At 51.4% G+C, this 25741-nt stretch overlaps 12 protein-coding genes across 15 annotated transcripts; 5 read left to right on the top strand and 7 right to left on the bottom strand.

Moving 5' to 3' along the window:
* Positions 1-66: 66 nt before the first annotated feature.
* PPTG_09179 (hypothetical protein) lies at positions 67-1733 on the bottom strand. Its single transcript, XM_008904052.1, has 2 exons — positions 1338-1733; positions 67-1242 (listed from the first exon to the last, which is right to left on the bottom strand). The coding sequence occupies exons 1-2, from the start codon at positions 1698-1700 to the stop codon at positions 355-357; spliced, it is 1251 nt and encodes a 416-aa protein (XP_008902300.1). The 5' UTR covers positions 1701-1733; the 3' UTR covers positions 67-354.
* A 3748-nt stretch (positions 1734-5481) lies between these two features.
* PPTG_09178 (hypothetical protein) lies at positions 5482-5895 on the bottom strand (the record flags this gene model as incomplete). Its single annotated transcript, XM_008904051.1, has 1 exon — positions 5482-5895. One exon carries the CDS (start codon positions 5893-5895, stop codon positions 5482-5484), a length of 414 nt encoding a protein of 137 aa, XP_008902299.1.
* Positions 5896-6461: 566 nt separating this feature from the next.
* Positions 6462-8033, top strand: PPTG_09177 (hypothetical protein). Its single transcript, XM_008904050.1, has one exon. It carries the CDS (start codon positions 6608-6610, stop codon positions 7886-7888), a length of 1281 nt encoding a protein of 426 aa, XP_008902298.1. The 5' UTR covers positions 6462-6607; the 3' UTR covers positions 7889-8033.
* Positions 8034-8074: 41 nt separating this feature from the next.
* Positions 8075-9850, top strand: PPTG_09176 (hypothetical protein). Its single transcript, XM_008904049.1, has one exon. It carries the CDS (start codon positions 8202-8204, stop codon positions 9282-9284), a length of 1083 nt encoding a protein of 360 aa, XP_008902297.1. The 5' UTR covers positions 8075-8201; the 3' UTR covers positions 9285-9850.
* On the bottom strand, positions 9378-11770 carry PPTG_22478 (hypothetical protein; the record flags this gene model as incomplete). The annotated part of the gene is made up of 9 exons (XM_008904330.1): positions 10575-11770; positions 10384-10515; positions 10272-10321; positions 10140-10216; positions 9970-10091; positions 9875-9906; positions 9745-9807; positions 9558-9660; positions 9378-9496 (listed from the first exon to the last, which is right to left on the bottom strand). The coding sequence occupies exons 1-9, from the start codon at positions 10654-10656 to the stop codon at positions 9378-9380; spliced, it is 780 nt and encodes a 259-aa protein (XP_008902578.1). The 5' UTR covers positions 10657-11770.
* On the top strand, positions 10734-12183 carry PPTG_09175 (hypothetical protein). Its single transcript, XM_008904048.1, has 2 exons — positions 10734-11029; positions 11099-12183. Exons 1-2 carry the CDS (start codon positions 10772-10774, stop codon positions 11849-11851), a joined length of 1011 nt encoding a protein of 336 aa, XP_008902296.1. The 5' UTR covers positions 10734-10771; the 3' UTR covers positions 11852-12183.
* On the bottom strand, positions 11854-14314 carry PPTG_09174 (hypothetical protein). 4 transcript variants are annotated; one of them, XM_008904044.1, is made up of 5 exons: positions 13298-14314; positions 13141-13230; positions 12963-13065; positions 12179-12896; positions 11854-12094 (listed from the first exon to the last, which is right to left on the bottom strand). In XM_008904044.1, exons 1-5 carry the CDS (start codon positions 13355-13357, stop codon positions 11911-11913), a joined length of 1155 nt encoding a protein of 384 aa, XP_008902292.1. In that variant the 5' UTR covers positions 13358-14314; the 3' UTR covers positions 11854-11910. The 4 variants fall into 4 exon arrangements, with proteins under 4 accessions (XP_008902292.1, XP_008902295.1, XP_008902293.1 ...); XM_008904047.1 differs by having other exon boundaries at positions 13141-14314; XM_008904045.1 differs by having other exon boundaries at positions 11854-12896.
* A 33-nt stretch (positions 14315-14347) lies between these two features.
* PPTG_09173 (hypothetical protein) lies at positions 14348-16178 on the top strand. Its single transcript, XM_008904043.1, has one exon. The coding sequence runs from the start codon at positions 14730-14732 to the stop codon at positions 15804-15806; it is 1077 nt and encodes a 358-aa protein (XP_008902291.1). The 5' UTR covers positions 14348-14729; the 3' UTR covers positions 15807-16178.
* An 18-nt stretch (positions 16179-16196) lies between these two features.
* PPTG_09172 (hypothetical protein) lies at positions 16197-18020 on the bottom strand (the record flags this gene model as incomplete). Its single annotated transcript, XM_008904042.1, has 2 exons — positions 16197-16716; positions 16786-18020. 2 exons carry the CDS (start codon positions 18018-18020, stop codon positions 16197-16199), a joined length of 1755 nt encoding a protein of 584 aa, XP_008902290.1.
* A 785-nt stretch (positions 18021-18805) lies between these two features.
* PPTG_09171 (hypothetical protein) lies at positions 18806-24164 on the top strand. Its single transcript, XM_008904041.1, has one exon. The coding sequence runs from the start codon at positions 18936-18938 to the stop codon at positions 22320-22322; it is 3387 nt and encodes a 1128-aa protein (XP_008902289.1). The 5' UTR covers positions 18806-18935; the 3' UTR covers positions 22323-24164.
* PPTG_09170 (hypothetical protein) lies at positions 22478-23476 on the bottom strand (the record flags this gene model as incomplete). Its single annotated transcript, XM_008904040.1, has 1 exon — positions 22478-23476. The coding sequence occupies one exon, from the start codon at positions 23474-23476 to the stop codon at positions 22478-22480; it is 999 nt and encodes a 332-aa protein (XP_008902288.1).
* PPTG_09169 (hypothetical protein) lies at positions 23548-25332 on the bottom strand (the record flags this gene model as incomplete). The annotated part of the gene is made up of 1 exon (XM_008904039.1): positions 23548-25332. One exon carries the CDS (start codon positions 25330-25332, stop codon positions 23548-23550), a length of 1785 nt encoding a protein of 594 aa, XP_008902287.1.
* Between the last annotated feature and the right edge of the window lie 409 nt (positions 25333-25741).

Genomic DNA, 25741 nt, shown 5'->3' with positions numbered 1-25741 from the left:
GGCGAAAAGTCCATACAAAAACAAGAAGTTTCAGTAGTATAGTTTTGATTGGGTAAACCCACAAATGCAAGCTAGACACTGAACCCGCTCCATACACGAAGACGATTTCGACCAGAATTCCCTCGTCGGGATGCATTTCGCACACGCACGCCAATATACAACGTTGTCTGCACAGAGCTCCACGTGTCAGCAACCAAAATGAAAAATATCCTCTTGACTTTACTACACCAAAATCTTAAACTTATTCGACTTACCCATATCCACAGTGGATGTCCTTACTGTTCGCATCGAAATGATGCACGTAATTAGCTGCTTAAGAGATTAAAAGTACTACATTCATCTCTGTCGTCTTCTTCAACTCTGGACTTCGGACGCGTCCAGCGCGTCAAGCTCATGCTTTAAACGAAGCTTTTGCTCACGGAAAAAGCGCAGGTCCTGCTGCACCTCTTCCGCCAGTGTTGGATCCAGTCGGCTCCCGGCAGCCATTCCCATCGGTGCTGCCGTACCATTCTCGAGCTGGTTGGCGAGTTGCGAAATGGTCTCCACGATTCCTCGCAGCTCGGCCAGCAGCTTCAGTCGGTAGTTCGCTTTCTGCTGGGAGCGCTGCGACCGAACCACTTGCGCCTTAGCAGCGTAGCTGCCGTTTTGAGTGTTGGCATGCGGAATTCGACTCTCTTGTGCAATTGGCAGCTGTACGGTTTGTGACGGAGTCGCCACAGGAGCCGCCACGGAAGCCACGCCCTTGGGCATGGGAGCGCCATCGTCGCTGGAATCATCGCTCGAGCTCGACGATGACGATGCAGATGCCGAAGCTGAGGCAGCAGAAGAAGCTACACTCTCCTTTCGACGCTTTGGAGAAGCCTTACCCTGTAGCTCAGCACTGTCGTACGAAGCTTCTGATCCATTCATCATCTCGTCAGCATCGCTGGGGAGCTTCGGTCGACGGCCTCGCCGCTTCTGTGTGGGGGAGCGCGCCACACGCGTCTTCTTCTCCGACAGCACTGCGCGCATAAAACGATTGCTCGTTTTCAGCACTGGAATGCAGTGAGCGTATCGGAAGGTAGTAGCTTTGGTCTTGGGTTTTGCTGGTGGCTCGGTATTTTCCAAGATGGCTTGCTGCGTAGACTCCCTGTAAGCGCGCAGGGTCTCTGCTTCCTCGGCTTGACGGATGGTCTCGAAGCGATGCTTGGCCTCCATGATAAAATCCTCCTCTTTCCAACCTTCGTGCTCCTCTTTCTCAACCTGCGGCAGTCGGTCATAGCAACAAAGCAGCAGAATAGCCCGTTCACATTTTCCAATCTTAGGTGCACTTGAAAACTTTTCAGCATGACACGCACCTTCACCAGAAGCGACATGAAGAAGGACGACTCGGGCCGGATGAACGACGACCAGTGGGTCTGCAGCGCGCCTCCAGCACGAGGCGCGGCGCCGGGATCCTCCTCGTCAACCAGCTTCGCGTAGTGTGTGTATACGCGAGTCCACATGTTCTTGACGTGCTCAGTTCCATCGCTGTCCTGCGTGGCCAGTACGAAGGCGCGGCACAGGCGGATATCGTCTTCGTTAGACCACGCAGCCTTGCTCTTGCGGCGATTGTTGGACGTCGGCGACGACATTTCTTTAGCTTGCTGCACCTGGGAGGACAGAGAATAATGATGAGGAAAAATGGAATCCTGCAAACGTAGTTCCAGTACGGTACCCATACTAAACCTACAACATTTTTAGAGACAAAGTCGGGTAACGATGATCTGTACAGATTCTACACAAACAAGGTGCGCTCCTACAGTGGTTTGAAAGGGATTTCTTCTTTATCTGGGCAACGACGTTGGACATAGACCAACGGCAAGGTACAAGCCAAATAGTAACCACTTCAACAACCTCAAACGCTTTGGTGTAGTTGCGAAGAAGGCAATAGGAATAACCCCGTAGACAGCCGGCAGGTTTTGAACAGTAAATGGAATAACTTCAGTATCTAGTTATTCCATATGCAGCAAACCTGCCCACCCTAGGGTGATGATGCGAGCCTAACTTTGTTGGGTACAGGTGGCATCTGAGCGCCAGTAGTACTGGCCCAGTACACACATACGCAAGCACGACGAATCTACAACCATCTTTTCAGCCTCTTTCAAAACAGGCTCAACACGATTTAGGTAGGCTGCCAGCACGTACGAAGCTTGCATTTGCTATACATCCATCTTTTACAGCGTAAAGTTTCACCCACGATTTATACAACCGGATAGACACGCATGATGCTGCCGTTGCTGTTGTTTTTGTTGTTATAACACGTTTCCGCTTCATAAATATCGCCACAGAGTGAGAAACTGGAGATTCATTAACTACAGCAAGATCTGAACACATAATATGTGTTCATATTATGAGTGATTTTGAATGATTTAAAAAAAAAATCACTGAAGTGAACGCATGTAATACGGAGACTAGTAGTTAGATTTTTTCAGATTGGACTCTCCCAGTGTCAACTTCGACACTGTAGTGCTAAGCTCGGCAGTTTGGAAGTACTTCAAGAATTAAGAATAATGCGTTGTATTGATTCCTCAGCTTTGCCATAGTTTATTTTACAGTTTCGAGAAAACGGTTATATTTTGTTTGAAAACTGTAGTTTCTGGCCAGTTTGTGATCAAGTTTCCGAACAATCTGTTCTGTGGGTCTCCGCTCTTCGCGTTCGTTTTGGTGGCGGAATGTAGGCTGTGTGTACTGTGATGGCTGAGAGTGCTCTTGCCTTTTATAGTTTAGAAGCTGTTAGTCGTATCTATTTACATTTTTCTTACTTTAAAATTGACGAGTTCATGCCACGCGTGGCACCACATTGAACCCTAGAAGAATATAATTCACTACTATCCACGTCGATTTCTCGTGGAACTTCTGTGTATTATGTATTTGGAATGGGAAAAAGAGCTAATAATATTGATGTAGTTCAACGATATCCTGACTCAAGATTCCTGAGTAGTAATATTACACTGCCAAGTTCACATTATTTTTTATTTTTTAATTTTGCTTTTTTTAACTGTGATTTTTTAAAAACACCTTAAAAAGCAAAATTTAAAATTATTCAACAAAACTTACTTAAGTACTTGAAAAAAAATCGAACCACTTTCTCTCACCATTTTCCCTCTATTAAGGATCTCAACCATAAATGACAATATGACACTTTTCTGGTGTCGGCAATGAGAGACTCGGGCCTCTTAACAGGAAGCGTTTACTGTAATGTTATTATTGGCTATTATTGGCTTTCTGGCATAGTCTTATATTGTACCATGTAAAGTCGTGAATTTTGCCCTCGAGCTCCCCTTCGTAAAGTCCAAACTTGTAATTGGAATACATTTAGGAAGGATTCTAGTTGGAATCCAAGTAGAATTCTTTCACGAATGCACTCATCACTCGACTAACTACGATGTTGCTGTGTCACACTTCCTCGCCAGTGCCACTAAACGCAAAAAAGCTGCAGTTATGTTGATTAGCATGCCACTCTATGGACTGCCGGAAATGGTGTTTTGAAGTTATTGTCGATCAACTGTTCAGTAAAAAAAATACAGGAGGTAGCTATATTATGGATATTTTTCTAACCTCTGGTTAATTTATCGTAAGCTCTGCGAGTTTTATAGAGCCACAAAATTTGTCCTGTCTCCGCGGAAGTATTTTCATTCGTCTACGGTAAATTAAAAATACGTTAAAGTATCAAAATGAATAAATATAAAAATAATCTATAAAATAGCATTAGTTGGAAAGTACGCAGAATCAATGAAAATGATAATAATGCAGTTTCATTTCTATTACTTTCATTTTATACTTACAGACGATCCCCTCAGTAGTAATCCCTAGGCTTGGAATACTCCCTCAACAGCAATAAGTTATCCGTTGATCAGTTGCTTACAATCCAAGATATTATTCCCTCTCACTCCTCATTTGTAAAATGGAATACATACGAAGTCAAATATTGCAATTCTGGGTGGTTAACTATGGGAAGTCATAACTGCACAGGGCATCAGAAGGAATCTAGCAAAGACTTTTGGTGCTTATGGCCTTGTTCCCTTCCAAGTTCTTCACGAAGCGTTCGCTGCGTTTCTTGTAATCTACTCACCGATCTATCCGATACTCGAGTCGCACTTGCACGAACGAGAATCTTACCAATCCACGTGAAATACTCTTTAATTGCTTGGTCCTCCTCAACACTACGCTCCATATTGTCCTCACCCGGGTTTTCTGAGCCGGTCTCAGAGCCATCTGCAGCCAATTCTTGGTCGCCAACTCCACGAAAGTCTTCACTGTGGGATCTTCTGCAGTTATGTTCTCGCCCGGCGGGTTCAGAAACTCGTCCACGGACATTGGATCCTTAGCGTGCAGGCGCGATAGCATCGTCGCAAGCAGAGCGGATATTGCATCATCTTCGTCTGGATCTTCGAAGATGCAATTGTAGTAGTCTAAAATGCCCGGCGTGCTTCCAGTACCTTGCAAAGAGGGACGGTGAAATAAGCCAATCGTTTCCACGACTGGAGGCTCCAAACTAAGGTATAAATACTCGGATCCATTTTTGTGGTACATTAATGGATAGGAATACCCTTACACAGGAATAAATTAGTGGCCGACAGCGCTATGACTCGTCTGTAACCAGTTTGGTAGCTACAGAACTTGTGTAGTCGAGACTGCTGAACTACTGATTCTTGGGTTGCAACTGTTTGGTCAAATGCAGATACTACACTTGCAACTTATAATCGGAAGTTCGAGATGTTACTTCAGTTGCTCGACGAATTCTTTGGATGTTGACAAAAGGCAGCGATGGCATACTGCACTTGGTTTTGGGTTTCCTCGTCGCAGGCCTGGTGCTACCGTTTGGCCTGAAGTTCGTACTGAACTTGGCAAATATTGACTATCTGGCTGAAAGCTGTACAAATTTCGGGCGAGATGACACCAGTGCGAGGAATTGGTTCGTTGAGGGCTATCCACGTATTTTATCATCCAACCGAGTACCGTAATCATATTGGTAGTAAAACAGAAAGTAATTCTCATTCATCCTCTTATTTAAACTATTATAGTATAGTGAATTTTATATTTTCTTTACGTGGTGGTTAGTAATATTATTATTCTTTTTAATTGAAACATAAATATTATAACTAAGAAATCTAATATTCTTAATCTGACCGAGATGAAGTGAAACTTCTATTTTTGACACTGCTAAAGCATTTTAAAAAAACAAATAATCAAACAAAAACTATAAATGACAAATACCTTTTTTTTGCGAAGGATATTCTGTTTTTTCAGTTCCTGTGAGCGAAAACCCTTCCGAAACAATTAATTGCTATTGTCTATCAACCTAGTAAAATTCAAAAGCCTTTTTTGCCCATCTTGTGACGGAACTTGTGCTCCATGGAGCTCCAAATGACGGTAGAGGTTGCTGGAATATTGGCACAACAGTCTCACTTTCGATTTTTTAACTTGAACAAAGTAACGTGGTAAAATAAAATATTTAGATTACCGAGTGCAAATTATCAACCGCTCATTTGACAAGTAAAAAGCATGTGGAGCGTAGCTACTCTTGGGGAAGCCCGAGATTCGAGGAAACTCGTCGCCAAAGAGCTTGAAATGCTCAGCGATGAGACCTCGCAGCATCATGAAGTCCGAGTAGCGGCGGTGCACGACCCAACTGCGACCAGTGATTGCGTTCTGCACGTGGACGGTGAAGATGGTGGTCTTCTTACCGAGCTTGTTGTCAGTGGAGACCACAGGCTTGACGTGGTACACAGCGATAGAGCCCACGTTGACCATGGAGCGCTCAATGGAGGTGCCGCCCATCGCTACCTGCAGCGTCTCGCCGCCGTGGTTGGTAGGGCGCACCACTAGCTGCGGCACGTGCTGCGAGAACAGCGCCTTCAGTGCCTCAGGCATGGCGCGGAAATTTTAATCGTTGACCGAATAATGCTACAGTGTATTAATACCAGTTATTCACGTGGTGGTGCCCCCCAATGTGGCCTCGGCAATGAAAGCTTCGCTCCTCAGTAGCGACCACGTGTCGCTCTGTGCGATCTCGATCACCGTTCCGCATGGATAGACAGCAGAAGCTGGAATACATGTGTACGCGTGCCGACAAGACAAAAAGGACAAAGTCTCGTTTTATCGAGCTGAGACGTAAGGATAAATTGCACATGAATTTAGGTGAAACGATCACGAAACGGCGCGTTAATGACAGTGGAACTGGCACCGCCTTGCAACGGACTACTTGGGTTTTATTTCAACTTGGTCCTCGAGTGTGAGGCGAAGTGAAAGTGCTGCGGATTGCACAGAATCAAACAGATCCGTTTATCTTCCAAGTAAAAGCTCGTGACTCAAGCTTTCGTTCCAATCGATAGGATGTCGCCTGTTGTCTGGTTCAACAAATGGCTTCCTTTCCTTACAAAAACCAAGTCAGATGTACAATCTGATCTCGTGATCATGATTTACAATCATCAAAAGCTCGGCCCTTATTGGCTGACGCAAGTGGCAGCCGTTATGGATCGCTCCAAATCGAGGGGCGGACGTACGCGCCACCTCATCCATCCGAGCCATTCCTCCTTCGACCTCGCCGAGATCAAGCAAGCAACTGCCGAAGCTAGACATCATCATGGTCATGGGCATCTTCTCCGCCGGCATGGGCGCCACCAAAGCGCTTCTGAGCTTCTACGGATCGCTGTTGCACTACTGGGTGCGTCGTGGCAGCTACGCCGACTGTCCGTTCTTCTCGGATGACCTGCACGCCAAAACGTACGTGTACTCGATCGCGCTGCTGAACCCTCTGTGGAGCCAGCCGCACTACCGTCACCCGAGCTTCTACAAGGATCTGGTCACCAACCTGCGCAATGTGGCCATCCCAGGAACGGGTGTGCCGCTCTCAATCGTGAGCTACTCGCGTCTCATCCTCTTCCCGTTCCTACTCTTCGTTTACCCGTGGCTGTGTGCCATCGGTGCCTTCTTCGAGCTGCCCAAGGAGTACTCAAGCAAGCAGGGCGGTATCATTGAGCGCTTCTTGCGCACCTTCACGCAGATCTTCGTGTGCCCGCAGAACTGGTTTGCCTTCTGGCGTATCAACTGCCACGTCGTGAGTCTGCACAGCCTCAAGACCAACTCGCCTGGATACATCATGGAGAACAAGTGGGACTTTCTCATCGAGTCCGAGAAGAACGGCATTGCCGTATCACCTTACCTCAAGACGCCCGGCTCGCTGGTTGTCAAGGACCGCAACGAGGAGGGTGGCATGGGCATCTTCATCTTCAAGAACGCTGTGGACGGCGGGGACTGGATCATTCAGGAGAAGCTTGACAACTCGCCGTTCCTCAAGAAGCTGCTGCCGGAGGTCTCTCCTCTTTCGACTTTCCGCATCATCACAGCCTCTCGTCACGGTCTGGGTGAGGCCGAGGCGCTCAAGGACGGCGGTAACGGCGTCAAGTCGCTCAGCTGCGTGTTCCGCGCCGGTCTGGCGGGTGCCTCGACGGACCACAAGTCCATCATGTTTGACGTGGACATGGAGTCGGGCAAGATCATGAAGGGCTCCACCACGACCCACTGGTACCGCGTTGGCCCGCACCACATGTTCCGCGGCAACCTCAGCGTTGGCCACGACATCACCAACCACCCGGACACGGGAGTCCCTATTACGGGTAATGTGATCGCGGATATCAAGCAGATGAAGGAGCTCGCGGAGGAGGCTCACTACAAGCTCATGAAGGACGTGCCGCTGTGCGGTTGGGACGTGGCTATCACCAACCTGGGCGTGCTTCTGCTGGAGGTTAACATCTCGTGCAACTTCTTCCGTGGCACCTTCGACCAGCCCTGGTACTTCCAGTTCCTGGACGACTACTTCCGCCACCTCGAGACGCTGCCCACTCCCGCGAAGAAGACCAACTAAGTTGACTAGCGTGAGTTTATGGCACCGAGTGCTTTCTCCGTATTGCGCGTGCTGTTTGGTGGTTGAGGATGTAGCGAAAGTGCTTTAACAAGTTTAACTGCCATCTTGATAAAGAATCTTCAGTGTATCATTCCTGTGCATTGCCATTTGTTCTTGACTCCAAAATGGCTACATTTTGAAGCGTCCTTTTGGTTGATCAGGACTCGCCAATCATGCTGCGAACTCGGTACACGTCGACAGCTTCTCCTGCTCGCATGGACACCACCATTCTCAAACCTGCAGCGGCGGAACGAACGCCTGACCAGCAGCACTGATGACCACCGACGTCAGCATACTGTCGGATGCTGTTCTCAGCGAGCTGCTCTCTTTCCTCTACATGGACGACCTGCTGGCCCTGGAGCGCGTAAGTCACTCGTGGCGACAAACACTAGCGACTGCGTGCTTTTGGACCCACGCACAGCTGGAGCACCAGTGGCACAGCAGTGAACATGCGGCCACGCTTGTCAATCTCCTAGCCAAGCGTCATGGCCCACAGGTCAAGAGGCTGACGCTCATCGGCTGCGTTGTGCCCAGAGGAGCATTGGTGAAGGCAGCCAAACTTTTCTCTGGCTTGACGCACTTGACAGTCTCCGGCTGCCAGACGCTCGCTGATGAGGATTTCTCGGCCATCGTCCAAGCGTCGACCCAGCAACTGTTGGAGGTGTGCGCAGTCAAGTGTCTACGACTCACCGATGCCGCGCTGGAAGCCATCGGCGACGACCACTCGCAGTCGCTTGACAGGATCAACTTCAGCTATTGCAGACAAATTTCAGAGGACGGCGTGAAAGCTACAGCTCGACATTGCAGCAACTTGCGCTCGATCAAGTTGAAGAGCTGCCCTGCAGTGACTTCTTCTGCTGCCATCTGCATTGCTGAGAGCTGCCCCAAACTGGAGACGCTCCTGGTTGGCTGTGCCAAAAACCTGACAGACGAGTGCTTGCTAGCACTTGGAAATCATTGCCCCCGTTTAACAGCGCTCGATATTTCAAGAAGTAACCCGTTCGGATTTGGCCGTGGAGGCATCACTGACAACGCTTTAAAGTATTTGGCTTATCGGTGCCAGCAGTTGGAGCACTTGACCCTGTGTGGTCAGGGCCGATTGACGCTCTCGGTGCTTAGCTCGCTTGCGACCTCATGCCCCAAACTCGAAACGCTGGACATTGGCGGATGTCACGACATTATCTCGAATCCTATTGCATTAGGTGCGGAGCTGAAGCGCATGCGTGGGCTTCATGAGCTTAGTGTCGCTTTCACCCGAGGCCTGAAAGGAGAGCAAATCGAATTTATCGCGTCCCAATGCCCACAGCTGAAAGCTTTTCGTGTGGATGGAGATAATGTTGCTGCGGCCCACGCTTGACTTGTATTTATGCGGTGCGTCACGTTTGAGTAAAAAGATCCGATTCGTATGCAAGTCTTCGCTCTTCACCCACACTTTGTGAGCGATGTTGCCTTACTCCACAACATACTCACTTCTGAAAAACTCTTCGATCGCTTGCGCAGCGGATGTGCTTAGCACAGTCACGTCCAACAAGTTTTCGGCACCAGCCTGAGCAATCGACGCGATGCTCCCTGTTTAAAGCTGGCGTAAATATCTTTCAGACTGACGGAGTTGGAGCTCAAGTCCACTCACCAAACAAATCGAGCAGCATATCGCACTCATCAACACTAAGAAACGGGAAGTTGATTTTCAACGTGTCCATAGCATGCTTGCGAGTGAGTAGCTCGTCACTCATCTACATGTAGTAAACGCAGGTTTTGTGTAATAGTTGTTATAACCGAGTACGTTAGAACAAGTGGCTTTGTGTAAACTAACTTACCCGCTCGTTGAGCTGATCTGCCTTCTCGGTGATTTGGAAGGCATGCTTTTCGTGGACTGATACCTGCATCGCGTCAGGGAGGATAATTACAGATATTTTCAAACTAGAATCGATGAATGACACGCCACACCATTATCTTAGCGGCACTAGATAAGCTGAAGACTGTGCAAGAGAGGAATATCAGTAGAGCAGTATGAATACCAGCAGCGCATTTCGTTGCAATACCCGTGAAAATCTTGATCTGCATGGAATTGCTGACGGCGAGTAGCTGCAGCTCTGTGAACCGCGGGATCGGAAGAACTGCAATCGCGAAAGCATTTTCAAATGCCTTTTCAGCCTTCAACAGCCTGGTTAAGAAACATAACCAATTTCCCTTGAGTTACAGCATCTTTTACTTCTCCAGTGGAGCTTGTCCTTCTTTCCTGTCGAATGCGTTCTCCACTGAAAATCCTGGCGCGTCCTTATGAATAAACTGCAGCCACTAGATAGCATCAAATGAAGCACTCGACCCTACAAACTAGTTGTACCATGAACGCGACGGGAGGAAATTCACCCTTTCGCTGCGAGATCATAACGTCTGCGTTGCACCATCAGCCGAAGAAGCATTCGAACTTGAAAACTGGATTTGCATTCGCTTACCAGCGAGACAACCGGGCGCTTCTGCAGTTGCATCGATCAGTAAGAAAGAGCAAACTGTTTGCCATTCTGCGTTGTAGATCCTTTTCATACCTTTAGGTCGGAACCCGTACACCACCTCAAGTTCTTGAGCAACTGCACGTCATCATTTCGATTTAGAACAACACACAAGCATACCGCACAGTTAGCCGCACCTTCGGCGGGCACTATGTGCGGATTGTAAAGGGCTAACTGTCCCCTGGCGCCTCGACAGCGCGTGATCTTCCTGCTTGCCATCTTGCTTTACGCACACAGAATGCGGAAATGGCAACTTCAACTTTGTGACCATCACTCTACCTACCACACACTATCTACACAGCTGGCTCTCACCACACACAATCAACTGAAGAGCATGAGCAGCTTCTGGCGGGGATTGGCGCGGCCTCTGTACTGCGTGGCGCCCATGGCGAACGTCACAGACGCAGCCTTCCGCAGCCTCATCAGTGAGATCGCCAAGCCGTCAGTTATGTGGACCGAGTTCGTCAGCTGTGAGGCTCTGACGCACGACCCGAATTCGCGCCGTCGCATGATGACCACGCTCAAGTATGCGGAACAGGAGCGGCCCGTGGTGGCGCAACTCTTCGGCTCTAAGCCCGAGCAGTTTTACGAGGTGGGGAGTATTTGATATAGATCACTTTTCTTCGTGTATTTACCGTTTTTCTTTCTTTGCCATTGCCAGTCAGCGATGATCGTGCGCGACCTGGGTTTCGACGGTATCGACATTAACATGGGGTGCCCCGAGACCAACGTGAATAACCAAGGCAGCGGCGCCGCGCTGATCTTGCAACCAGACTTGGCGGTGAACATTGTGGCTGCGTGCAAACGCGGCGCGGGGGACTTGCCAGTATCTATTAAGACGCGCATCGGCTTCCACCACATCGACTACAAGGACTGGGTATTGCGGTTATTAGGGACAGATCCAGAGGTGCTCACTATTCATGGACGAACGCGCGATGAAATGTCCAAGGTTCCGGCACACTGGGATGTAATCGGAGAGGTTGTGACCCTGGCTAAATCCACAGGATCTCCGGCGCTGATTCTTGGCAACGGAGACGTCGGAAGTCTGGTTGAGGCACAGCAAAAAGTCAACGACTACGGAGTTGACGGTGTTATGCTTGGTCGCGCGCTATTTGGTAATCCGTGGCTTTTTCAGGGCTATCCGGATACGTCTCATGTGTCTGTGAAAGAGAAGCTGAAGGTGATCCGGCGCCACACGCAGCTCTTTCAGGAGTTATTGGCCGACCCGGGCCTCGTTGGATTCCCTCGCATGAAGAAATTTTATGGCTCGTACCTGAAAGGCGTGCCAAATGCGCGACAGCTACGCGAGCGTATGTCGCGCACTCAAACATCACAAGACGTGTACACTATCATCGATGAAGCTCTCGAGTACTTGGCCATCCAGGAACTAGAAGAGCAATCTACTGCAGGATAACGTTGCGGGAAAACGATGCAGTCTATTGTATGGTATATTGTGTTGCTCTCCACCTCTGCTTAGCTGCAACTTGCTTCTTCAGCCTGCTGCTGGACAAGTTCGTCCTCAACGCGCGCGTCGAGCACTTCGTCTGGAAGCACCTTCATGGCGTTTTCGATCATCTCGCGCAGCTCAGGTCGTGGGCCCTTCTTCGCCCATTGCGCTGAAATCTCGCGCTTGAACGCCTTGCCGCCAAACTCACCACTGGGATGCAGTAATTCACGTTAGTTGGTCTGTGTGTCATAGCAACTCGAAGATGAAGAAAAAGAACATGATTCTTTTACGTACTTGAAGAGGGCCAGCAGCGGCTTCATCAGCGCGGACGTGGCCATTGTGTATGGGGAGTCACTTAGCGGTTCGGTAGACCCCCACTTCGCTTGAAGATCCTCAGCGTACTCCAGATACAGCTCGATGATCTCCCGTCGCGATAGATTCGGGTTGCGCTCAGCGTTGAAGATCAGTCTGTCCGCGTCGCGGAAGTTCCAGGGCGTGTTGTACGCCGCCCGCCCAATCATAATACCGTCCACATTTGTGGTGTCCAGTAGCTCTCTCGCATGCTGGATGCTCTGCACGCCGCCATTGAGTGTGAAGGACAGCTCGGGGAAGTCCTGCTTCAGCCTGTACACGACCTCATAGCGCAGCGGCGGGATGGTGCGGTTGTCCTTAGTACTCAAACCCTTTAGCAGACACTTGCGGGCGTGCACAATGATGTGGCGAACACCCGCACTAGCTACAGTGGCCACGTAGTGATGCAGCTCCTCGTAGCTGTCGCAGTCGTCCACGCCAATGCGGCATTTTACTGTCACCTCCGCCGCCGGACGATCTGGTTTCTCCTCCGCTGCCAGCACGACGTTGCGCCGCATACTGTCACAAATGTCCCGCACACGTTCCGGCTCCAGCATTAGGCGAGCTCCGAAGCAGCGACTGGACACGAGCGCGCTTGGACATCCAGTGTTCAGGTTGATCTCACAGAAGCCACCGTACGATTGGCTCAGATGCGCAGCGGCTGCAGTGTCCAGCGCAACAATATTAGCGGCCGAAACATTTAAAGCTTAAAGGTAAGACAGTTTACCACCGAGGTCTTCAACACTATTGCCGCCAAGCTGCAGTGCAAGTGGCGCTTCGACAGGGTCGTGGCCCAGAAAGTAGTCGAGGTTCTTCTTCTGGTGCAGCAACTGTTGACGAAATTTACAGTCTCGAGTTAGTTAAGTGCATGACGCCTTCATTCGCCAGAGTTTTTATCGCCTCACAGTTTGGTCCACCACCATCTCGGTGAACAGCAGCGTTTCCTTGGTGATCATGCGCATCATGAAGCGGTAATGGCGGTCGGTCCAGTCCATCTGCGGCAACGCACGGTAATCACCAGCGCCGATACCAAGAGTGCATGATCATCAAGCAACAACGTACCATCGGCGCGATGGACAAGCGAGTTACAGGAGGAAGAGCAGCCATGGTCCTCCTCAACATGCTCTAGCCCACCGATTTTTTCGAGCGTCACAAAAGCAAATTGGGTAAGTATGGTAATGTACCCAAATTGTAGTTACCCATTTGACTAAAAACCTTCAGGATTGGAAGGCACTTCGACGTGGGTTTTTCCGCTTCTACACTTGCGAGTTCGACTACGAACACACTGTTGTTTGCCTACGAAGGAAAGAAGTCATGTCAAAGACTAGTAAGAGCTGGTCTCGACAAAACAACGTCCGACTCTGCCTGGAAGACCCTGTCGAAACCGAACGCGATCTTGGCTTGCTATGTTCCAGACGCGCCCTCGGTCGCCTGCGATGTGCCTTTGTTCACGCTTGTGTCATATTGAGCAAAAAGGAGGAAGGCTGCGATGCGTCTGTAGACCAGGAGGTGGAGGCAGATCTAATGGCCTCCTGGGCTTATGAAAACGATAACGTTCTAGAAGAAGCTGCAGGAGATAGCCATGAGACGTTGAGCTAGTCGCTAATTTTGGTCAAAGCTGAACAGCATAGTTCCAACTTCGTGGCATGCATCTGAAGGATGCATGGACAGAAGGAAAATCCGCTGTTATCCCGTTGCCGCGCGTGCGACAGCGATGCTGCTGCAGATGGCCATCATCAAGACTGCTGGTTCAACAGCAAGAATCGCTGGCAGTGTCCGCTTGACGCTGCACATCTTGCTTGACGGCCATAGGGTCACCAAGAAACCTTTGCTGTGGTGTGTCCCCTTTCAATTCTCTCTCGCTGGGATCACTAGGACACTTTCGCGAGCCATGCTTTGGCAGCGCTTGGCGGAGCAGTGGACACCGATCTCTTCTAGGCCAATGACCGAGCGACACGCTGAATCGGCTGTAGGGTGGGCGATAGACAGTGACGTAGAAGAGCCGCAACTAATAATTCACGTTCCGACCTCGGCATGGGACACCACAATTTCATGGTGACCATGGGCTCAGCAACGAATTCATCGCCAGATGAGATACATGTTCATTTGCAAGTGTCGGCATGCACGTGCATGAAGGTTACCAACAGCGCGTTCTTGATTGTAGGAAACGCCTTATCTCGATTGAGTCACCTGGTCGTGGCGAATGCAAAGAGTTAACGGCATTTGGAACTGGACGTAAAATACCTTGAGTTTTGTATGTCTCGAAAGGGTGCTAGGGCTCGGGGTACTTGAACGGCTACGACTCCACTAACCAGCCTCACTCGAACATTTTCGCAGTCTCGAGCACAGCCATCTCCACCTCGCTCCGTCCAGAGCAGGTATTACCGTGATCGGATCTATCGAACACTCGCATATTCCAGCCTTTCAACAAGCCAGCGCTTGTCTTCCCACCTTCTTCCTCATCCTCCAGTCGAGAAGTTATCCCCAGACAGACATGACGCTCAGCGGACCCGTGAAGCAGCAGCTTGAGGCCGCACGCGGCTACGTGTACCCGACGGACGGCGCGTTGGTTCCCGTGAACACCAAGAAGAGTGTGACAGGCAGCCAACTGCTGAATGGCTACCGCCACCGCAGCGCCAAGGTTTGGAACTTCCTCGGACATAAGCTGGCGGTCATCAAGACGGTCAAACAGCGCAAGCGCCTTCTTGAGGTCGTGGCCAAGGGCGATATGGCCGAGGTCATGGATGCGCTCAATGCCGGTGCCGACCTAGACGTCAAAAACTCGCTCGGCCAGTCGGCAGCCTACGTGGCCGCCGCCAACGGCTTCCACCACGTGCTCTCGTTGCTGCTGGAACGTGGCGCCAATGCCAACGACGTGGCATTGGACGGCACCTCGCCCCTGCACGTTGCCTGCGAGAACAACCACGACCGCGCTGCCAAGATCCTCATCAAGTATAACGCGCGCGTGGAGGTGGCCGCGCTCAACGGGTACACGCCGTTGCACCTTGCGGCAAAGCACGGCCACACGGAGATCGTGTCTGCCCTGTTGTCGGCGCGGGCCAAATGCGACTTCCCGGTCAAGGACACGACTACCACGGCGCTTTTGCTTGCCTGTATGGCTGGTCATTCGAGCGTCGTTGAGCAGCTGCTGGACGCTGGTGCCGACCCGCAGGTGGAGGACGCCGACGGCAACACTCCGCTGCACTTCACGAGTCGCGACGGCAACTACCGTGCAACGTACCTTTTGTTGACGGCTGGAGCTGACCCGGACATGCCGAACGAGCAGGACGAAACGGCTTTTGATATGGCGGAGAAGCAGGGCCACTCGCATGTGCAATATCTACTGGAGACCAACGGCATGGGTGTGGACGGCCAGACAGTGGACGAGATGGACATGGCCTGCTCCCAGGACGCCCGACTCAGCGAGGCATTGGCCCGCAACCGACCAGAAATCGCCGAGATCATCGTCAAGCTTCACATGAAATACGCGGGCTACTTCGCGTTGGGCGCGCTGCCCGAAGACGAACGTGTGACGGAGTTCTCAGAGAACACCAACCAGCTACTGTTCTAAGCGAGTTGCTGGCATGGAACGCCATGAGCCGAGCCTATTTCGCTGGATGTACAACAACCCATGCGCAAATCAACAAAGAGAAAGAAGCTCCATGCGAGAGAAGCAAGAATCAATGCTTGTCTCCATATCAATAAATCTAGCACGATTCCAGCGAGAGAAGCAGGAGTGGGGGTAGACACGTTCCATTCGATGTATATAGAAGCTGTGAAGTGATGCGTGAACTCAAATGTAGTCGACGATATCATACTCCTCTGTATTGCTAGCATCGCTATTGTTTTGAGCAGGTATGTCTACCTGGAAAGGCCGTGTAGAAATTAGCATGAGCTCTGCATTACGTATTCATGCGAAATTGATGTGCTCGTTGCAAACGGCTTCTAATCTCTCGTTGGTCTACAGACAGCTAGACGACACGACCTTGCTGCGATGAAACAAGCGGCGCGCCGGTGTGTACGGCTGTGCGTTAGTCTGCTTGGCGTGCACACGGACCACCCGCGGCGCGGAACGATATTCGTCATCTCTGTCTTTGTGGTGACAACAGCAGTTGCACGCGCAGTGCTTCCCACTGGAGACCGATGGCGTCTCGGAGAAAGAGTGGCGCCGCTCCGCGTTTTGGGGCATCACGTGGTTACCCCGCTGTAGAGTGGCTTCCAGTAATGTTCGCTTCGTTCGGGCTTTTGCCTGAGCTACTGCTGCAGCTGCCGCCGCCACTCCTCGCGACTCCAAGCACTTTTGTCGGAGTGTTTGCGGAGTAGGTGGCCGCTTCATGTACGCTGCACCCTTGATACTACTGGTGCTGCTACTGGCAGATGAAGCGTAGGAACGCACACTTCCAGCACTGCGTGGACGAGTATAAGACCCGTCACTTCGACCTGCAAAACTAGCTGAATCCACTTCGCTGGTCACACTAACGCTACGTCGGGGGCGAGGAGTCAGCGTAGGTTTGGGTCGAGGAAGCGGACGCGCGCAATCCCCTTCATACCCGCTTGCAAGTGATAGTGCTTCTAGATCCGGAGTCATCGACATCGACGTTGCTTGCTGGAGGAGGTCATGACGCGCCATCCGCTGCTGGTCCGCCAATTCTCGTCGTTTATGCAGCATGTGCGTCTTGCGGGGGTTAGCCGTTCGAGGACGTTCTTTCTTGACTCGTCTCGGTATGGAAGGAGCGGCGTTTGCTTCTTCGGTGCAGATAGAAGACGTCGAAGACGTTGATTCTCGTCGAGAAGCAGTCGAAGGTCTTGAGCTTCGTCCGCTAATACTCGCCTCAGCCTCAGCACCACCCCCGAACTCATTGTTTTCACTCATATCATCCTCGTCATCACTGTCACTTCGTGTCCAAATTCCTCCAGGCACTCTGCTGTTGTTTGGATACGCTGGCGGGTCCACAAATTGCAAAAACTCCTGTAGATCGATCTCACCGTTGCCATCCTGGTCGCACATGGCGAAAAGCTGTCGCATTTGATCGTCACTCGCGTAAATACCAAACTTGGTCTTGAGATTGAACTGCAACCCGTTCATTCGGATGCCTTGATCTCTTCCAGAACGAAGCATTTTGAACGCGCGGCGATACTGATCCTCACCACTCGGGGTCTTCTGCACGACCTTCGCCTGGATTTGTCTCATGAGCTTCTGAATGGTCCATTTGCAGGCCGTGCCCGTATTATTTACATCCTCTGATGTTGCTAGACCTTGGCAGGCTAGAAACTCTTGCCGTGCTTCATGTCGGAGACGCGCAGCCCTCTCCTCGCTTTCTAGCTGGCTGACTTCAAACCATTGCCGACCGTAGTTGTAATCGGGCGGCAGAACGCGTCGGATGAACTCGTGCAGGTCAATCGTGCCGTTGCCGTCCTCGTCGTACTTGTCAAAGAGCAAGTGGAGTTCACTATCATCGAGAATGATGCCAAACTTGACCCGTAGCTGCTCTCGGAAGCTTGGGAAATCGATACCTTCGCCCCGATTGCCTTCCAGCAAGCGATAGGCCTGTTGGTACACGAAGTTACCGGCGATCAGCGTCTTCTCTTGGATCTTTTCCTGCAGCTTTCGCTCCACTTTGTCGACATCCCACCGAAAATTCTGCAGCGACGGCGGCAGTTCGCGTCCGATAGGATCCCGGAACGAGATTTTGGGCGGCGAGCTGTACAGCTTGGTGGTATCTTTCTTTTTCTTGGAGGATTTATTACCAGACCCGGATGATCGCTTCAGCACTGCACCTTTCATGGCGAAAGCAAACGCGGAGCGCCAAGAGCAAAAGAAGTGCTCGAGTCTCGTGCGATGCCGCAGGGCCGAAGTAGGATGACCACAGACAAACAATGGCGCACCAACACAGTTTGACTAGAGCGAACTATCTATTTTTACCTTCAACCGCCACACATGTCAAGGTTTCATTCTATTTCGATGCTGGGGATATGTGTATTCGTCGACGTCTAAAGTACTTGCAAACACTAAACATAACACACAGCAACAAACTGACCATCACTCTGAGCCATCGATGTTGAAGTTGATACGTGGCCGATGTTCGAGTTTGTGTGCGTCGTCACGCATTGGTCCTCTGTTCCAACCTCCATTGCAAGCATGGAGTCAATGGTTCCCAGTCTCGTTGCTGGAGCTAAATTTCTTTTGCGATCACAGTCCTTCTCACTTACGTAGTGCAGTTCCGCAAAGTGGCCAACGCACACGACGGTACCAGGAAACCTGCTACCTCATCAAGTATCCGACCTCTTTTACAGTTTCTACGAGGATTTCAGGCACCGAGCGCCCGTCTCATTCTAGCCGTCAAGACGAAGCCGTTGCCTCGCCGCATGACCCAGGCGATGATTATCGTGTTTCGGGCTGGCAGTCGGTGTCAAATGAAGGCGAGTACATTTGTTGGGGTGATCTGTACCGGTAAGGAGTCCTTGCCCCAGAAACATGGACCGAGTCTTCTCGAAGCTCTTGATTTGATTCTGTTTTCTGCATCTCTCCGCCCTGGCGCTGTCTGTCATCATTGCAGCCCGGCCAAGCATTCCGTGCCAAACTGTGTAGCCATTTGCCCGTGCCCTTTTCCGCCAATCAGTCCGCATTCTCGCGGACCGGCACTCTCGTACGACGTCGCTCAGTAGCGCGTCGCCACCTGACGGCGCACCGACACCTAACATGACCCCGTTCGACGCCCCTGACGCCAGGTACACGCTGGGTGTGTGCGTGATGGAGCGCAAGGCTCGGTCGGCGCCCATGCTTGAGATTCTGGGGCGCCTACCGCCTGAGCTTTTCCGCATTGAGTTCTTTGGGGACGAAACGATATTGCACCAACCCGTGGACGTCTGGCCCCGTTGCGACGCACTTATCGCCTTCTTCTCGAAGGGATTCCCACTACAGAAGACGCAGGACTACGTTGCACTGCGGAGACCTGTAGTGGTCAACGACCTGGACACGCAGTATCTGCTACAAGACCGCCGAGAAGTCTACCGCGTTCTCCAGGAACACGGCGTCCCCACGCCGCGCCACGTCTTCGTGAGCCGTGACGGCTATGGTGGACAAACGGAACCTCCGGAGGTCATTGAACGGGAAGACTTCATCCAAGTGGACGGTGTCCGTATCAATAAGCCGTTCGTGGAGAAGCCAGTGGACGGAGAGGACCACAATATTCATATCTACTACCCCATGAGCGCCGGCGGAGGCTGTAAACGTTTGTTCCGCAAGATTGGCAACAGATCCAGCGAGTACGACCCACAGGTCAACACAGTGAGGACGGGGGGAGGCTCCTACATCTACGAAGAGTTCCTGTCCACACAAGGAACCGACGTCAAAGTCTACACTGTGGGGCCGCACTACGCCCACGCCGAGGCTCGCAAGTCCCCCGTATTGGACGGACGAGTGGTAAGAGATGCAGACGGCAAAGAAGTGAGATATCCGGTCATGTTATCGACCGAGGAGAAGCAAATCGCCTATCGAGTGTGCAGGGCTTTCAAGCAGACGGTGTGCGGCTTTGACATCTTGCGCGTGCGTGACGCCTCGTACGTGTGTGATGTGAACGGCTGGAGTTTTGTCAAGAATTCGGAGAAATACTACGACGACTGTGGTATTTTACTGACGCAGTACTTGGAGCAGGCACTAACTAGCGGTGGAGTGATGGCAGGTGAGGACTTTGGTACTGATAGCTCTGCCTTCAGCTCCGTCACCTTCCGTTTTGCGCCTGATGCCCCACCACCGAGTGCAGAGCTGTCGGAGCCCCCAACAGCGCACAGACACGCAATGCTTCGCGGCCCATCCACATCTATTGCCGAGTCTGAAGTGTCTGAAGCTGACAGTATCACGGACGGGGCTGAAGACACTGTGTACCAAGAAGAGGAGCTGCGTTGTGTTCTGGCAATCATCCGACATGGCGATCGCACACCCAAGCAGAAGATGAAGATGAACGTGTGCCATCCTGCCTTCTTGCAGTTCTACGAGGACCGACTACGTGAATCTCAGCAGGAAAATGGAGACGGGAATGATTCAAAGAAGAAAAAGAAGATGGACCTAAAGATTAAGGCTGTAGCGAATCTGGAGCGGCTGCTTCAAGTGAGCAAAGACCTGTTAGACAAGTACGAGAACCGGGATCCGGCTTTCATGGAGTTCTTGGAACAACGTGAGGTTAAATGCGGTGAAGATGCAACTGACCGCGTCAAGGGATACCGCACCTTACGTGACGTGCTACAGCGCTGGCAACTCGTTGGAATTAATCGCAAGGTGCAGTTGAAACCCAAGGAGTTCGTTTCTGTACCTGTTGATGGTACCGATGAGAACGGAGAGCAGCTAACGACACGTCGAGTGAGTAAATTGCTGCTGATCATCAAGTGGGGAGGGGATCTCACACACACCGGTGAGGAACAAGCCGAGCACCTCGGACAGAAATTCCGTCGCATGATGTATCCTGGTGGTGCAGGCGGTTTGAATCGTCTGCACTCAACGTTCCGCCACGACCTGAAGATCTACACAAGTGACGAAGGTCGAGTTCAAAAGACAGCAGCATCATTTGCTAAGGGATTGTTGGAGCTCGAGGGTGACATTATCCCTATTCTAGTTGGACTCGTTCTCAAGTCGAAAGACGCAGATTCAATGCTGGACCAATCGGGATCCTCTGCTCAGGAGATCATAATGCGTGTGAAGCAGCGTTTGCACAAGATTATCCACCGCGAAGACCATTGCAGCCAACTGATTGACTCCAACTCGCGACTAATTCGCTCTGTGGCTCTTGCTCTCACAAAGGTGGACCAGCCAATTAAAAAGATGGGGATCATGCACAAGTTGCTGCAGTCGCTCAAGGAGCAACTTACTCGAATGATCCAGGAGAAGGCACAGTACAAGTCCGAGATAGACAGGTGGCAACAGAAGAAAGCTACTGCCGGTCGTCTGCTAGCACCCGTAATGGGCCGTTCAGCAAGTGTCAATGAGCTGAGCCAGCCCAGGAGCCGTCATGTGCACTCGTACTCTCCTCGGAAGAAGCACAGCGAAGGAAGCAACATCCCTAGTGATGCTGCCAACAGCAGTGTCGGTCTGCGCAAAATGCGACCGCAAGAATCGTTGTCTCCTGAGGAGATTAAATATCCCGAACCTTGTGGTCGTGAGACGCTTGAGGTCATGAGAGAGCGATGGGCCAAGCTGTATCGTGATTTCTACGTCAAGAAACGTGACACGTACGATTTGTCGAAGATCCCGGACATTCACGACTGCATTCGATACGACGCAGTGCACAACGCGCACCTGAACTTGACCGACGTGCGTGAGTTGCTGGAGATTTCGAGCGCACTATCTCACGCTCTTGTACCTCAAGAGTATGGAATTAACGTGGACGAGAAGATCTTCATTGGATCAGCCATGTGCCGAACTCTGCTATCAAAGATCAATACCGACTTGGATCTGGCCCGTGGCCTTAAGCCGGACGTCCTGAAAGACCACAACACGCACCGTTTGAATCCGTCGTACGCCAAGAAGATCAAGTCGACGCACCGATCCGTGCGCACACGTCTGTACTTCACCAGTGAGTCGCACTTGCACTCGCTGCTTAACGTCCTTCGCTATGGACGCGAAGAATGCGCGATTAAAAGTCCTATTGGCGAAGAATCACGCAAGTGGATTGAGGACATCCCGGAGCTTTGCTACATGACGCACTTTGTCGTACGCGTCTTCGAGCGCGTCCAGTACTCGCTGGACGACCCCCAACGATTCCGTGTCGAGATCTCTGTATCCCCCGGAGCAGACCAAGACCCGCTAAATTCTGATCCGGAGAAGCAGCTGGAGGTTGCGCCGTTGAAGATTATCTCACATGAGGGCCTTACATGCCAGGAGCTTGTTGACTACGTTGCTGACTGTATCGACTTCGCTGAGCAGAACGAGATCAAGGAGATGATTAGCCGCACGGTAGCAGCCAAGAGCAACAGTAGTCCTGAGAACACGAACGGAGATAGCAGCAGCAACAGTGGAGATGTTACTCCGGTCAAGCGCTCCATGTACTCTCTGAGCAACAATAGCAGCGACAGCAACTTCAGTAGTGACAACTAACTGGTGCTCGCAACTCAAGACACCGAAAGGTAAACGTTCAAGCAGAGTAAGTAGCATGGGGTTGCTGTATATTGGAATGCTTTACCTTGCAATTCAGGGAATAATAGTCATGCGCTACCACCGTTTGGCCACTTGTTGTTGCCACGTACACATTTTTAGGTCTGCTGTACGTCTTGCTGACGAGCTTGCTGGTCCCAACGTCTTCGGAAATCTGGTTCGACGAATGTTGCTTCTGCTTCGGCGTTAAAGCCATGATGGAGCCCACTACTTCCACGGGCTGTTCCGGGGGCAGAGGGGTCACGTTTAATGGTAGGGGACGGTGGCTGTTGCTCGCATTCCTCGGGGCGACCACCGCCACTGTGTCCTCCCTGCGGTACGGAAGACTCGAAGCGTGAGATCTCGTCGTGCTGAGACTTGAGGTGGAGAAACTCCTCGCGTCCATGGTCCAAGTGGACCATCTCGTCATTCAGATGCTCCGTTTGCTCGAACTGAGTGATCTCCCGATGAGCGAACTCGCCGTTCAGCGACTCCATATGCAGCACTTCTGTTTGATGACGTTCCTTCTCCACAAGCCGCTGCGGTTGACCCTTCTCGTCGATCTTGGTGTACTCGGTGATTCGCTCCTGGATCGTGATCTCACGCTTCTTCCAGAGACCGGGAGCTGGCGGCGCTCGAGTCACAGCTTGGTTAATACGGGAAGGATGGAAGGACACAAGAGCATTTAGTCTACCCGTGCGAGGAGGGGGAGCCGGGAGACTTTCGAAGTGTCGCTGTCGCTCTTCATGTGCTGCTCGTACCGCTGCCGACTGCAAAAAGCGAATGAAGTTATCGAAACCCAAGTGTGTCTGCTGCGGAGCCAACCCAAACACTTGTGCGAGCAGTAGACGTCGGTACGGTGGAATGGACAAATAAGCACACAACTCGTCCAGTTCCAGGAAGTCACCGCTGACATTCGCATCGCCGCTTTCGACCCGCTTCTTGAGGAACTGGAACTGTTCATGCAGAGTTTCCTTCGGACGTCGAAGATTGAACGCACGCAGCACCAAGAAGTGCTGCAACTTCACTCGTCGCTCTGCCTCGCGTGCTTCTCGTGCTGAGCATTGCTTCGCTAGGTTTCCTCTTCCGCTGCGGCTTGTGGCGACATCTACAGCCATTCTTCTCCTAGAGATCCCAACGAATTGTGTGGATTGGAACTATGCTGTTCAGCTTTGACCAAAATTAGCGACTAGCTCAACGTCTCATGGCTATCTCCTGCAGCTTCTTCTAGAACGTTATCGTTTTCATAAGCCCAGGAGGCCATTAGATCTGCCTCCACCTCCTGGTCTACAGACGCATCGCAGCCTTCCTCCTTTTTGCTCAATATGACACAAGCGTGAACAAAGGCACATCGCAGGCGACCGAGGGCGCGTCTGGAACATAGCAAGCCAAGATCGTGTTCGGTTTCGACAGGGTCTTCCAGGCAGAGTCGGACGTTGTTTTGTCGAGACCAGCTCTTGCTAGTCTTTGACATGACTTCTTTCCTTCGTAGGCAAACAACAGTGTGTTCGTAGTCGAACTCGCAAGTGTAGAAGCGGAAAAACCCACGTCGAAGTGCCTCCCAATCTTGCACACCACCAGCTTGTTCGATGACGTACGTCTTGTCAACAGCTTCGAGCCCCCTGTCGATTTCTTCTTCAGTCAAAGCACGAAGAGCGGACTCGTCTTCAACAGCGTACGCACTGCAGTCTAGAACTGGCAGGATACTAACACGCTGAAGATAGTAGATAGCCAGCAGTGTGAGTCCATACGAACTCAATGCGCCGCTTGCGACACGTTTCTTGGCTTGACGCCAATTACGCAGCCACTTACATAATCGCCGAACATGTAGAAGTTGTCTTCGCTTTGTTGGAGTGACATCAGCGCCACCATACAACAGCCACCGCAGTAGTCTTGTATTCCACAACGCAGGGACGTTGTTCACGCAAAGGTCACAAGGTAAGTTTGTTGATGGATCCTGGAAGTGCACAATGGGAACGCGAGCCCCCGTCACAGCGGTCACAGGCTCAGCGTCTTCGGTCGCATCAGGCAGAAGGTAAAGAGTTAAATGCTCCTTCACTTCGGTGATCAGAGAGGCTGTTTCTTGGCGGAAGTGAGGAGCGGACGGCAGTAACGCGCAGAGGTCCACGTCGGCGGGATTCAACTCTTCTTCGTCAGAACAGGACAAAAGGCCAGTGACTGAAGATCCGAATACCAGAACGCGTGCATCCGGCCACATAAGACGAAGAACGTTCTGCACACGACGAGCGACTTGCTGTCGACGCTGCAGCTCCTCCACCATAGCTTCACAACCACTTGGGCCGTCTTTCTCCTCAGCAAAACCTATTGAAGAACCGACACTTATCTGGTCAACAAACGCTCGCGAATGAGTTGGCACGAGATGTAGTAGCTTTCCTGTCAGCAGACACTTTGTCACCAATGCTCGTTCCAGTTTCCGTCCTCGTTCCCTCTTGTCCTGCAGCTTTGTATCATTTGACGCTGTCGGATGAAGCATCAAATGCACGGCCGCCTTCACGGCCGCTTTATCCTCTTTTTTCTCCATCGTTTGCAACAACCATGGCCACAGAAACCGCTCCAGCTTCTCTCCAGTCACCAGGGAGTCTTCATCCAATTCCACCAGGAACTGAGCCAGCAGTAGTGGCGCTGGAGAAATCGTCGAACCAGCCGAAATTGCGTTCAGTAGCTCTTCACCTCGCAAATTCAGCCGCTTCGCATAGTGCGCTGCGGCTCGGGGGGCCTCGCGCCCCGATAAAATCACGCGGACGACCGTGGCTCGAGCCTCTGCAGTCCCGATCTGGTGCGCGAGACTCTGCGCTGTGTCCCACTCGCGGCTGGATGTTCCTTTCAGCAATTTGACTAGATCATCTGTAGAAGAAGACACGGGATTTAAACGCGCCAGTCGCTCCGCCTTGGACTTGCGGCGCCCTCGACGCTTCTTGCGCTTCGGCGAGGCCTCATCCGATGGACGATTCATTTTCGATGTGGCCAAAATTGTTGATTGGTTGAGCGCCAACCAATGAGCTGAGGCGATTCCACTTCAACATTCACGGCAACTATTGCTTGCATGTCGCCCAGGAATCGGCCATGTGCACGTACACGTACATGCATACACTTCTACGTGCGTGTCCTTGGACTCTAGGGCCTGGAGTCCAGGGGCTCCCTGGACGGCGGCCTTTGAGCGATGATGACTTTTTTCGAGGCGGCGCAACTTCGAATGCTGGATCCAGTTGTTCTTTGCGGTTTCGTCATGTGTACATGTGCCATAATACTACTTCGTCTGTGCTGGTCGTAACTAGCGCCAATGCATGCTCTTTTAGGCTAGGCTGTACGTGTCTAGATTGAGACACCAGGCTAAGAGCCATAAGACGTGGGTCATTTCTCGG

This window comes from Phytophthora parasitica, assembly GCF_000247585.1.
Source record: "Phytophthora parasitica INRA-310 unplaced genomic scaffold supercont2.17, whole genome shotgun sequence".
NCBI lineage: Eukaryota > Oomycota > Peronosporomycetes > Peronosporales > Peronosporaceae > Phytophthora > Phytophthora nicotianae.
Note: the sequence above shows the minus strand (reverse complement) of the source record. Positions and strands in the feature narration are given on the sequence as shown.

Coding starts and splice junctions, on each gene's coding strand:
- PPTG_09179 (XM_008904052.1), bottom strand. CDS start 1,700: ATGGGTACCGTACTGGAACTACGTTTGCAGGATTCCATTTTTCCTCAT. Junction 1,243..1,337: donor TCATGTCGCTTCTGGTGAAG/GTGCGTGTCATG, acceptor CGACTGCCGCAG/GTTGAGAAAGAGGAGCACGA.
- PPTG_09177 (XM_008904050.1), top strand. CDS start 6,608: ATGGTCATGGGCATCTTCTCCGCCGGCATGGGCGCCACCAAAGCGCTT.
- PPTG_09176 (XM_008904049.1), top strand. CDS start 8,202: ATGACCACCGACGTCAGCATACTGTCGGATGCTGTTCTCAGCGAGCTG.
- PPTG_09175 (XM_008904048.1), top strand. CDS start 10,772: ATGAGCAGCTTCTGGCGGGGATTGGCGCGGCCTCTGTACTGCGTGGCG. Junction 11,030..11,098: donor AGCCCGAGCAGTTTTACGAG/GTGGGGAGTATT, acceptor TGCCATTGCCAG/TCAGCGATGATCGTGCGCGA.
- PPTG_09174 (XM_008904044.1), bottom strand. CDS start 13,357: ATGTTGAGGAGGACCATGGCTGCTCTTCCTCCTGTAACTCGCTTGTCC. Junction 13,231..13,297: donor GCTTGTCCATCGCGCCGATG/GTACGTTGTTGC, acceptor GCGTTGCCGCAG/ATGGACTGGACCGACCGCCA. Junction 12,095..12,178: donor CCGCTGCTGGCCCTCTTCAA/GTACGTAAAAGA, acceptor ACTGCATCCCAG/TGGTGAGTTTGGCGGCAAGG.
- PPTG_09173 (XM_008904043.1), top strand. CDS start 14,730: ATGACGCTCAGCGGACCCGTGAAGCAGCAGCTTGAGGCCGCACGCGGC.
- PPTG_09171 (XM_008904041.1), top strand. CDS start 18,936: ATGACCCCGTTCGACGCCCCTGACGCCAGGTACACGCTGGGTGTGTGC.